This window comes from Thamnophis sirtalis, unplaced genomic scaffold (genome assembly GCF_051295495.1).
Source record: "Thamnophis sirtalis isolate CommonGarterSnake01/CBP01778 unplaced genomic scaffold, rThaSir2_p1.2 scaffold_2, whole genome shotgun sequence".
Classification (NCBI taxonomy): domain Eukaryota; kingdom Metazoa; phylum Chordata; class Lepidosauria; order Squamata; family Natricidae; genus Thamnophis; species Thamnophis sirtalis.
This window is the reverse complement of record NW_028261382.1, coordinates 9479605-9492930: the sequence shown is the minus strand read 5'-3', so window position 1 is coordinate 9492930 and position 13326 is coordinate 9479605. Positions and strand designations below refer to the sequence as shown.

General features: G+C 41.7%; 1 protein-coding gene across 1 annotated transcript; it reads right to left on the bottom strand.

The window, feature by feature from the left end:
* Nucleotides 1–3179: 3179 nt before the first annotated feature.
* Nucleotides 3180–10046, bottom strand: BLOC1S6 (biogenesis of lysosomal organelles complex 1 subunit 6). The gene is made up of 5 exons (XM_087704231.1): nt 9730–10046; nt 7386–7530; nt 6392–6479; nt 4982–5068; nt 3180–3797 (listed from the first exon to the last, which is right to left on the bottom strand). Exons 1-5 carry the CDS (start codon nt 9797–9799, stop codon nt 3678–3680), a joined length of 510 nt encoding a protein of 169 aa, XP_087560357.1. The 5' UTR covers nt 9800–10046; the 3' UTR covers nt 3180–3677.
* Nucleotides 10047–13326: the final 3280 nt, after the last annotated feature.

The following is a 13326-nucleotide window of genomic DNA, read 5'->3' as shown; positions in this document are numbered from 1 at the left end:
CAGCCTGGGTTTAGAATTTAAATTATTTGGGATGGCGCTTGGCTTTCAGAAAGGTGACAAATTGAATTAAATAGGTAAGGGAGCCTAGCTTTGCTCAATTTGATGGAAGGAACTAAACGGTCCTTCTCAGGGTCAAGAGGTCAATAAAACAGTCAAGGATGCAGTTAAACCTCTGCCTTTTTGGAAGAGCGACATGCAAAACAACAACAACCTGTGCAGTATTTGGATCATATCCTTGTGGCTAGCTGCCATGATTTTTTTTTCTAGCTACAACTTGCTAGGAAGAGATCCAAGAACTTGGATTTATGGAAAAATTCTGGCTGATTGCTGAGACAAAAAAGGATATTGGTCTAATCTCACTTATAGCAATAGCAGTTAGACTTATATACTGCTTCATAGGGCTTTCAGCCCTCTCTAAGCGGTTTACAGAGTCAGCATATCGCCCCCCACAGTCTGGGTCCTCATTTCACCCACCTCGGAAGGATGGAAGGCTGAGTCAACCTTGAGCCGGTGAGATTAGAACCGCTGAACTGCAGATAACAGTCAGCTGAAGTGGCCTGCAGTACTGCACCCTAACCACTGCGCCACCTCGGCTCTCAGTGGGGTTTTCCTCAAATTGCTTAGAGATATCTGCCTTTCCTTGAGGACACAGTGGTCAATCTTGGCAGCTCTAAGATGTGTGGACCTCAACTCCCAGGGTTCCCTAGGTTGCCATGTTCCAGGAGCTCAAGATGGTGTACTTAAGACTCTTCTTGCCCTTTTTCTGCACAATGGCCATTCATTGTTTGCGCTGAAAAAGTGTCTGACCTAAACTCACCCTAGGATCTTTCAGGGTGGAAGGTGGACTTCAACCGGGGCTTCCTTTGTGCTGATCCAACATCTTCCCAACTACTGCACTATAGCAAACATTACGACGATGAAAACTATGGCACTCCACACAACTCAACTTGGATTCCTGACAAGCTGCCTCAGAAACCTTTCAGGTTTACTCAACGTTCTTGCTGGCAGGAAGGAAGCCATTTGTAAATTTTTCTCCTTACGGTATCTGCACCCAGCATCAAACGTAGTTGCTATTTGTAGGTCTGACTCCAAAAGTAGGTTTGTTGATTCCGGAAACACGGAGATAAGCTTGAAGAAACTCCTGAAGCTCATAGAAAGCGACTGTTGAGCGCATGTTGCCGACTGATAATATATCACCCTTGAGCAGTAATGTCCTCATAAGCACGGAAGATATTTAAAGATCCTTGTTGTGGCATTTGATAAGGAGGAAAAATAGGATGTAATATAAACACACAGAGCTGGAAGAGATCTGTGACCATGAATGATTTTACACTCAAGAGCTGCTTGACACTAGAGTTGTTACAAGTGTTCACACAATTATGAGCACCCAATTACTTGGCAATATTTTTAGAATGGTTTTGTCGGGACCTTCTCAAATAGAGCACCTCTCTATTTCCAACTCAGTGACTGGTCTGAAGGCATCCAGCTACCTTCTCTGCCCAGATGTGGCAGCCTTGTTCCTTTAACAATCTGTCAGTCTTCCTGGGTACTCCAAATAGGAAACATGACCAAGCAGGCTAATTCTGCTTTATGTTAGGCTAAGTTAACACAATCTTGCAAGTCTGAGCATACAAATTTCATGCTATCTCCTTTACATCTTGAGAAGCTAGGGAGGGTCCCTTCTTAGTCTCTTTCTATACCCATTATGCAGCTGTGGGCTATGCCCTCACTTTTTTGACCATTCCCTGCATGGCATTTCTTTGCCCTGTCTCTCGGAACTGAGTTTTGAGTCCATGGATCATGTTTTTTAACTCCAGGATCCCAACCGTGTAGGATGATGTAAAACTCACATCGACTATTGTATTATCCTTTGCTTATTTTCTTCCCTTTTAATCAAACTGTATAGTCTAATTTTACGTATAAGTATACATAATCAAACTGTATAGTCTAATTTTATGTATAAGTCTAAACTTTATTGTCATTGTACTTAAATACAATGAAATTGAAATAACTAGCGGATACCCGTGCTTCGCTACAAAACCATGTGATCGGGCCAGCCCACAGGCCAGATGAATCATGCGCTGGCCATGCCCATATAAGGCAACTGTCAGTTGGAACAGAGTTCCTTTGGGACGGGGAGGGGGAGTAGAACATCTAACTCCTTAGCATCGATGCATGTTAATATAATACTGCATAAGGAATACTGATGGTCATTTCGAAAAATTCTTTTTTACTCAGCACCTAGAAGCAAGAGGAACATAAGTGCAGAATTTCAAGTTTGCAGGCTTTACAATTGTGGAGATTTCATGATTATGTGTGAGAGGTATTTCACTTTTATATATATATATATATATAGACTGATTATGATTTTAACGCTGGGTTTATTTACAATGTGTCTCTATACCTAGGTTTCTCAACCATAGCAACTTTAAGATGTATGGAAGTTGAAGTCCATATATCACAAAATTGCTGAGGTTGAAACATCCATCCATCTTCACATACCTCAGTTCTGTTTGTTGGCTGAGAATGATACAATCACACATCCCCCCGACCCCCCCCCAGGCAAGCAGACCTTTTTTTTTTAATCACGCATTTGGTTGCCTATTACAGATCGTGCTTGATGACAAACCCCCCCCCCTTAATTACAGTAATTAAATCAGCCTGGACTTGAAACAGAGAAATATTTGTGGTGATTGACAGGAGCAACAACTGCTGAGAACACAAGAGCATTCAACTGGGCAGTCCGTGTTGACACCGTTCTTTCCTTGTGGTGCTTACCTGTGTGTTTGATACTGAGGCTGCACCTCTAGAACTCTAATGCTGCTTGTTACCAATTGTCTCCTTCAAAGCCGAATCGATCTGACGGGCGCAAGCTGTAAAAACTTTCCCCCGGCGTTTTGCGAGTATGTATTTCCTGAAAGTAGGTGTTAGGGCAAGACACGCCTGTATGTTGTACCAATATTTTCCCATGGATGTTTCTTCTGTTGTCCGTCAATTCTTAACCCAGCAAGATCCCGTAGAAGCAGTGAGATCCTGACAATTCTATTCCACCCGTCTGTCTCTGGAGAATCTGAACTCAGAAAAGTTGCCACAAGGATTTCTGCCCATGCGTCCTGCAATTGCAAAGGCCCCTCCCTCAGCAAAAGGATATGGACAGATCAGTGATAACTACCCTGAAGTGTGGTGTAGAGTACATTTAATGAGGTAGAGTTAACCGTTAAGGAACATATCTGGGTTTGGGACACATACACACCAACAGAGGCCTTGCAAGATGTTGGAATTAATGCCATAGAGCAGGGGTTTCCAGCCTTGGCAATTTTAAGACTTGTGGATTTCAACTCCAAGAATTCCCCAGCCAGCCATGCTCTCTGAAATCCACAGGTCTTAAAGTTGCCAAAGTTAGACACCCTACCATGGACTGTGTCCTATTTGTTCAAAAAAATAAATCTGTCCCAGCAATATTAGAGAAGCATTAATCAAAAAGTGATTAGGAGTAAGCTACTGTGGTACACTTTCCATTCCTAGCTCCTTTGCTAACAGCAAGGTAAAAATATGAAGACTGCGCTAATACCTTCCTTGGCAAAATAGAACAGGAGAGTGCAAGGGGATCGTCGTATTCCCCAGAAAAGTCCAAAGGTGACTATAATTAGCACAACAAGCCAAAGCACATTGGGCTTTCATGTCCTTTTTGCTGGTTTGGCAGTTAATTGTTTTTCTCTTTCCAGTTCCTTCTCCCGTTGCTGTTCTCGGTCTAGTTCTTCTTTCTGTCGCTTTTGCTGGAGTTTGAGCGCTCTTCTCTGAAAGGAGGAAGCGTCAGAAAAACCAAAGGATTAGATCTGAGGGTATCACAGCCTTGTTATTCTGCTATTATTTCCCCCGGGGTCTCTTAGCTTTTATTTCCTCTTCATGCACTATTACAAAGGATCCTGCAAAAAAAAGCTTATGTTTCATTCTATAAAGCAGTGGTGGGATCCTCTCGGTACGGTACAGCCGTACCGGTAGTAGCCGGGAGCAGCTGACAGAGCGACCCATCACTGCTATAAAGATACGTCTGTTTCAGGGTTATAGCCAGGGAAGGTAACGTTATGGCTGGTTCAGAGAACCTCCAAATCCCACCCTTGGCTGGTCCTGCCCACCCCTCCCCTCCCCAGAGTCTCCATGAGGCCTGTTTTGGATGCGAGGCAAGTGTAGGGCCCACACGGAGGCTTGGGAAGGGGGGAAAATGGACCTCCCGGAAGGGCCTCTGGAGCTCGGGTGAGACAGTTTTCGCCTTCCCAGAGGTTTCAGGAAAGCCTTCGGAGCCTGGAGAAGGTGAAAATGCCCCACCGACTAGGCCACACCCAGCATGGCCACCACCCAGCAACCGGGCAGAGAACCCGTTGCTGAAATTTTTGAAGCCCACCCTTGGTTACGGCAGTCCTTCCAAACAGATCATTCTATCCTTTCTCCCTGATCTTTAAAACACACGTTCATTTTCTAATCGATACACTTTGTATGGTTGAAAAGACTCAAATCCTTTTGGGAGCCTTCAAAGAAACATTGTTCTAGATCTCTCTTTTACATTTTGCATTTTATGCACACTTCTGTGTCCTGTGCAAAGTTCACTGTTAGGGAGGAGGAGAGCTCATTTCATCGAGAGAAAATTCTATACAATGTCCACGAACCGCGATCCTAAATTCTAAACAATAGGTTTTTAAAATTACACATTAATCCTAATGCCTACCAAATTCCTGTGACATGATTTGCTAGGTCAACTGACAGTCCAGTATTTCATTTTCATATTTTTCCTCAAATGGTTTAGAATGTAGTATTGCAGGCTAACTCTGCCAACTGCCAAGAGTTCAATTCCTTTGATAATGCTTGTTGGGGGCAATATGTTGACTCTGTAAACTGCTTAGAAAGTGCTGCAAAGCACTGTGAAGCAGATTTAAAAAGTCTTTTTAAAAAATCTAAGAATTTATAAGAGTGAAATAAAACTCACTTTCAACTTTGACGTTTTCTCATGCAGTAACAGCATCTCTTTTCTAATGTTTACCAACTTATTGTGATAGTATTTCGCTTCTGAAAACTTAAAGAGGAGAAAACATTTACTGGAGAGAGAAATTTATAGTGTGCTTAAAACAAATCTGTATAACTTAAAAAAAACAAGTGACTTGTTTCTTGAAGATACCAAAGTATGCATAAAAAGATATTCTAGGTATAATTCCTTCAAGGAAGGCCCAACATTGTAGTAAGAGGTTGAATAGAATAGAATAGCAGAGTTGGAAGGGACCTTGAAGGTCTTCTAGTCCAACTCCCTGCTGAGGCAGGAAACCCTACACCACTTCAGAAAAATGGTTATCCAACATCTACTTAAAAACATCCAGTGTTGGAGCATTCACAACTTCTGGAGGCAAGTTGTTCCACTGATTAATTGTTCTAACTGTCAGGAAATTTTTCCTTAGTTCTCAGTTGCTTCTCTTCTTGATTAGTTTCCATCCATTGCTTCTTGTTCTACCCTCAGGTGCTTTGGAGAATAGCTTGACCCCCACCTCTCGTTGGCAGCCCCTCAAATATTGGAACATTGCTATCATGTCTCCCCTAGTCCTTCTTTTCATTAAACTAGACATACCCAGTTCCTGCAACCGTTCTTCATATGTTTTAGCCTCCAGTCCCCTAATCATTTTAGTTGCTCTTCTCTGCACTCATTCTAGAGTCTCCACATCTTTTTTACTTCGTGGCGACTAAAACTGAATGCAGTATTCCAAGTGTGGCCTTACTAAGGCATTATAAAGTGATATTAACACTTCAGGTGATCTTGATTCTACCCCTCTGTTGATGCAGCCTAGAACTGGGTTGGCTTTTTTGGCAGCTGCTGCACACGGCTGGCTCCTATTTAAATGGTTGTCCACTAGGACTCCAAAATCCCTCTCACAGTTACTATTTGTAAACTGCTCAGAGTCACTTGGCTAGTGAGATCCCCATGAAAAGTATACTAGTATTTAAAGTCACTATAGCGGGGGTATTGTTCACTAAAAATAAAACACAAGAATCCTTTTATAAACTCTGAAAGGCTACAGAATAGCTGTACACATAACTGTCTTTTACTTTTCAATCGTTTACTGAACTCAGCTCCTGCCATCAATGATAATTTCCATCGTTAGAAGCAAAGTCTATTATCTCCTGAACCATATGCACAATCAGGCTGCTTGCACATGCCTAAATCAGTTCGTAATCAAACGGTTTCCGTTTTAGTACATGAAAACATATACACTCGTTGTTGGATGAGGACACAATTAGTACAAGACACCATTTATGTACAAAACATTTCATGTATTTCTGCAAGAAAGGGGAATTTCAACAGCAAAGATCTTCCAATGAAGACAAATCTTCATAATAAAAACACACTTACCAGCATGTTGATATCAAGAATTGAGTTACATTCTTTAAACTTTGAAATTTCTTGTTGTACGGTTTCTAATAGTACTTCTTGGTTCTGTCTGAAAGAAAAATAGAGAGTAATTTAAAATGCATTTTGAAATCAGTGCTACAAAAATAAAGTGATGTTTGTCCACTATATTCAAATAGGACCTTGACATCAGGGATATCGAGACCTGAATTGGACTAGAGTGAGGGAGAGATGTGCAGAGTCAGCCTCACACTCTCTTCCCAGATTCCATCTTGCTCCAGTAGCAGGACAAGAGTCGAGACAATTGCAGATGGGCGGGCGCAGTGGTTGACCAGAGCATCTTCCGTGTCTTGCCGTGCTCTTAGGGTACCACATCGCTTGCAGAAACAGCCGTCATGACCGCCGTCCTATTCTAGTAGGTTTCATCCGCTCAATCCCCCGGAATCTGTCTTCACATGCTCGGGATGGACAAGTTCCCTATCTCACCAAAGGTCAACGACCCAACGGCTACTCTCAACCTGGTTTGGCCAGTCTGTCGAAGCTGTTGCCCCAGGTGTGGCCGCTGCGCATGCTACAGCTCCTAGAGCCACAGGTGATAGCTGAGTGACAGGTGAGGATCAAAGGTGGACGAGCTGCCCTAAAATGAGCTTCCCTAAAAGGACACGACATACACCAGAAGTGCCACCCCCTCCCCGAACACCCCATACGCTGATATGAAAAATTCCACTTTAGAAATTCTGATTGCTATCTGCCCCTCAAGATTCAATAGCTTTCCCAAATGTATTATGGCCCCCATTTCTATAAACGTTCAGCTCCAATATGGTAGACAGGGAAGCACAAACAGTGCTGCATATCCCTGTAATAAATACAGAAATCATTTTGATCTTTCAACAGGAAACCCAGTTAAGAGGAAGCATTCATTCTAATACCAAGCTATCGGTTTTAGGGGTGTACCATACACAAAAAGTTAAATGACTATTTTTTTTAGGTTACGTACGTGAGTTCTTTTAAGGCTAGTTTTGATCGTTGTAGGTCAGGTAAGTAGTGTGAGATCAGCCCCTCAGTTAGCTGTTCCACAGCTTTCTTATCTATGATAGGAAAGTCATCTACCAGGGCTTCATCAGGGGAATTATCATTAAGATCTGAAACAAAGGGGTTGATTTAAAAAAAAAACTGTAATGGAAAATTTCTGAACCAAGAATTCTCAGAATTATTGCATCATTTTTAATTTTCAGTCATCCCACTGAGATCCCGATGCTGTTAGTGCCTCTTAAAAATGTGATATCTTTAAATGGAAAACAATGATTAGATAAAAAGAAACTTGGAGAACTCTGTTACAAGAAACTTTAAAATGTTCCACATATATAACAGGCTAGTAAAAAGAACTGAACTAATGCCATTTTTCTTGACCATGGTGGATAAAATGACTAAAAAAATGAAAGCTCTAAAACTGCATGGTGCCTAATGTTTGATTAATTGTCAATGTATAATTATTTAAGAGACGCGAATCCCTAGCGCTGTGTAACGGAGTGAGCTCCTGTTACTTGTTTCTGCCAACCTAGCATTTTGAAAGCATGTAAAAAATGCAAATAGAAAAATAGGAACCACCTTTGGTGGGAAGGTAACAGCGTTCCGTGCGCATTCGGCGTTTAGTCATGCCAGCCACATGACCACGGAGAAGTCTTCGGACAGCGCTGGCTCTTTGGCTTTGAAATGGAGATGAGCACCGCCCCCTAGAGTCAGGAATGACTGGCACATATGTGCAAGGGGAACCTTTACCTTTACCTATTTATCCTGCATTACTAGCTCAGAACCTATTAACAATAAGGACTACATATACTACTGAAACTTTACTTAAGACACAAGTTGTCCTTGACTTAGAATCACAATTGGGATCAAAATTCCCATTACTAAGCAAGGCACTTGTTAAGTAAATTATGCCTGATTACATCCTTTTTTTATTGCCATGCTTTTTCAGTGAATTAATGCAGTTGTTAAGTGAATCATGAAGTCATTAAGCATGGGAACGAACGGAAAGTGTATCACATTAGCTACTGGTAACCACTTTTTGAATGCTGCTACGGTCGTTAAGTGTGAAGATTGGTTCTAAGTCACTTTTTTTCAGTGCTGTCGTAACTCCTAACAGTCACTAAATAAATGGTTGTAAGGCAAGGACTGTATTGCTGTGTATCTTACTAATTCTCAATAATGTGGACAAATCAAGGAGAAAGAAGCTCAACTATTAGCATGCTTCATTTAATTTTTTTTAGGTGATTTATTGCCCAAAGGAGCTTCCTACTGTTTTGTGTACTGTAATTAAATTAAGAACAGGAGCAAATGGAGAGAGATGCAACCAAGGTGTGTTTACTATAGTGCACTGATCGCTGGGCTCCTCGCCAAAGGATTGCAGCAGAGCCCTTCCCAAAGCAAAACTACGGGTTATATAGGTCAAACACACTAAGCATTTATACACACCCATGTAAATATATATACATGAAAAATATTTAGATATGTGCATGTTTTTATTTTATATATGTATGTATGTATAAAACTGTACATGACTAGACACAAGAACAGTTTTTTTCCTGAATGCCATCACTTTGCTAAACAGATAATTCCCTCAAGCTGTCAAACTATTTACTAAGGCTGCATTACTATTACTATTAGTCTTTTCATCATTCCTATCACCCATCTCCTCCCACTTATGACTGCAGGACTGTAACTTTGCTGCTTGTATCCTTACGATTTATATTGTTTCCTGATTGCTTATTTGTAACCTATGGCTATCATTAAGTGTTGTGCCTTATGATTCTTGACGAATGCATCTTGTCTTTTTATGTACACCGACAGCTTATGCACCAAAGACAAATTCCTTGTGTGTCCAATCACACTTGGCCAATAAAGAATTCCCATTCCCATTCCATGATGGGTGGCTAAATAAGTAAGCGTATGGATGTGACAGCGTCTCTGTGTCTCTATATACACATAGAGGGAAAATCCAACATTACAAATTACGTTTGGTGGGGACATATTGGCACAGTTGTTTTTTAACCTGAACACGTGTGTGTGTGTGTCTGTGTGTGTGTACACAGCATGTATGAAGATATTTACTATCTTGCTTACACACACACACACACACACACACACACACACACACACACACACAATCTTCCTCCTCTACTGTCCTATATTATATAATGTAATGTAATGTAATATATATAAAGGAGGAAAGTAGAACAAGAAAGTTTTATGCAGAGAGAGACAGAGAGAGACCTCCTTGGACTTCAAGTCCCATCACCCCCAGCGGGCTTCGGCCTCCCTGGCGCTCCAAGTCCACCTACCTAAGGCGGGGTCGTTCAAGGCTCCGGGCGGCCATCCCGCCTCCACCTCCGGCGCCTCCGCCAAGCTCATCGCCCACTCTCGAGGACCGCGGCTGGATTGAACCCGCAGGAAAGCCTCCCCTTTAAGTCTCCCGGCCTGAGCGAGGCGTAGCGAGCCCGGCCGAAGCTCTTCCAGGCGGCGGAGTCAAGGAAAGGCCCCGCGAGGCGGCTTCTCTGGACCCCCGAGTCGCCGGGATCCCCTCTGGGGACGTGGGTGGGTGTAAAGTACGGGAGGGGCAGGCCTCAACCTCGCAGGACAGTAGGCCTTCCGGCGATCCGGAGGAAGGCAGAGATACGAAATTGAAGAGTAACCACGACGCTCGACCTACAGAGACTTCCGGGTTCATTATGCAAATTGTATCCCCCCCCCAATAATTTCTAAATGATTTTTTTAAAGTGAGTTGCTCTTTGGAAATCAGGGAGACGAAGGGGATTCGGATTAGATCATATTGTGCCTTTAGATCAACTTTCTTTAAAAAAAACAACTGGGGGATTATTTGTCAGCTATTAAAGCTATTTGCCAAACTTTAAAACACTTGCTCTTCTCGTTATTTTTCCATTTGTTAACAATACAGTTTTCCCATGAAAAATATATCAATATCTAATAGTTTTAACGTTGCTATTTTTACACATACATATACATACATATATAGAACAATGTTAAAGCTATTATATCTAATATATCAATATCTAATAGTTTTAACATTGCTATTTTTACGTACATACATATATGTAATAGAGAACAATGTTAAAGGTATTACACACACACACAAAATATATGATAGTTTGAAAAATATTTGACATACACCTACATAATTGTATCCATTGGCTGTGTATATAAACCTACGTCTCTGATTTCTGTGAGATAAGTGTGCAAATACACACACACACACCCAAAAAAGCACAATTAGGTCTCCCTTAGGTGCTTTTATTTTTACCCCAAGATTTTTGCAGCTGGCTGCTCTATACTTTTCCCCCCCTCTTCCTATCTCTATCTCTAAATAGAACCTTAATACTGGGAGGGGGAGGGCAAGTACCTGGTTGCTAGGCAGAGTGGGTGGGTTGCCGTAGCAACGCCAGCTGTTCAGAGAAAGTCCTGGGCCCTTCCCAGGCGCTTGGGGGATGCTCTTGTCAGTTCCAGCCCCTCTGTTAGTATCTGAAGGGCTGCTTACGCCTTCCTCTTAATTCTGGGTGCCCAGGGGGTGGTTAGCAGGTTTTTCAAAATAATTCCTAGAGCTGAGTTATGGTAGTTTGTTTGGGATTTGATTTTTTTAGAATTGCATGGCAGATAAGAGGCGTCTGTTAGATTATCCTGTGCAGTGCATCACCCTTTTAGGTTTTGAAGGATGCTCATATATTGAGGTCAGCTAAAAGCAGCTAGCAGGAGCAAGATATAGTTGCCCATTTCCCCTCAGATATACAATTATGTATATAATTATTAAATTAGGCAGCATAGTACAGCAACTCTTTCTGGCTAAGTTTGTGAATATCTAGGGGACATCAATATTTGAGTGTAGTAGTAACTACGTTGCATTATTGGTTTCTGCCCATTTTTGAGCACCATCAAAACATCAAGTTGTGTGTTACAGCTTGATCAACCTTTGCATGTTAATTTGCTTTTCGCCATCCTAAGAATTACAATGGAATATTACAATTCCCTGTTTTCTGGCAGTGGATAAATCTTGGCTCAGCTCAAAATCCTTAAAGAAACATGCTTGTAGGGGACTCGGACTTCAAACACTTTGAAAATGCTCTATACCCAGGAACTGCATTTGTGTACTGGATCAAGGGCAAATGTATCCAGGTATGTGATTATTTAACAAGTGAGGGAGAATAAAAACAGGGAAATATAATGTATTTGTTGATAAGGAGGAGGATTATAATTCTGACAAAGCCAGAAAAACTGCCTGTGCGTGATTGTAGATGATTGAGAAGTTTGCTTTAGCTACCGGAACAAAGCTTTATCCTTAATACAGGGACTACAAGCTTGAAAGGAGCTGCTTAAAATAACAAGAGGCCTTCAAAGTTTCTATATCCAGCTTTGTCCTCCAAGAACAACTGTTCCAGATACAAACCTCCCTGGTTCACATAGGCTGATTAACACAAGATGCAAAACCACACTGTGGTTTCCTTCTGACTTAGCTTACAGTGCAAAACCCAACAACTGTGGTTAGTCAATCTTGGCTTGTGCATCAGCATGTTGTGTGAGCCTAGTTACTTGTGGCTTATTGAATAAAACATAATGAAGCAAATCATGGCTTGCAGTCTTATATAAACAAAGCCATAGGTAGAATGGGGGTGCTTCTTTGTCAGACTGGGGAAAGAGAAACTGCAGTGGTTAAAAAAACAACACATATTCTAATTTGCAAAGGTGCAAAGGGAAAATGCAGAGGGAAAATGTCGCGACCAAACGTTATTTGTAATGTTGGGTTTTCCCTCTTGCCAGAGGGAGCCGCCTTGTGGAGTACTGTGGAGCTGTTACCATGGCAACTCCACTGCGCTGCATAGTAGAAGTACAGTAAAGGCCATTTAAAGGCACAACAGGCTGCATCTTAACAGAACACACAGGGGTTTTAGGGGTGTCTTACGCCCACAGTATTTGTTTCCAGAGAGCAAATCATCTGTGTTCCAAGTTTGGTTGAAATTGCTCAAGGCATTCCAGAGTTATGCTGGAACATAGACACCCACAGCTGTTTTTATATGGATAGATAGATAATGACATCATACACAAATGACACAAATTATTACTGGCATAATTTGCATATAGATAGTTTTTGACTCTCAGCCGTAATTGGGACCAGAATTTCGATTGCTAATCAAGGCAGTTGTTAAATGAATCACGCCTGATTTTGCAATCTTTTTAGCAAATCACTGCCTTTGTTAAGTGGATCATGCAATCGTGTGAGTTTCCTTATTGTGAGGTAAGGTCACAAATGGCCGTCACACAACCCTACTGCCGTTGTAAATACAGGTAGTCCTCAATTTATAACGATTCACCTGGTGGCCATTTGACGTTACAACAGCACTGAATAAAGTGACTTATGACATTTTTCACACTTTTGACCATTGCAGTATCGCCATGGCCACGTGATTTACATTTGGATACATGGCACCTGGCTCATATTTATGACGGATTGCTGCGTGGGTGTGTGGGTGTCATGTGATCCCCTTTTGTGACCTTCTGACAAGCAAAATCAATGCGGAACCCAGATTCACTCAACCATATTACTAATTTAACAATTTAGGTGATTCGCTTAACAAAGGTGGCAAGAAAAGTCGTACAATGGGGGCAAAACTCACTTAAGTGTTTCACTTAGCAACATAGATGTTGGGGGTCAGCTGTGGTCATAAGTCGAGGACTACCTGTACATGCCACTGGCCAAGTGACTGAATGTTGATCACATAACTGTGGGGGTGTGCTAATATGGGCGGCGAATAATTTGAGAAATGGACATAATTGTGAGGAACAATTCATGAGTTACTTGTTAAAAAACATGTCTCCGAAAATGAGCATTTCCTTGAGTGAGAAAACAAGAGACAATTGCCCTTCTAAAATGA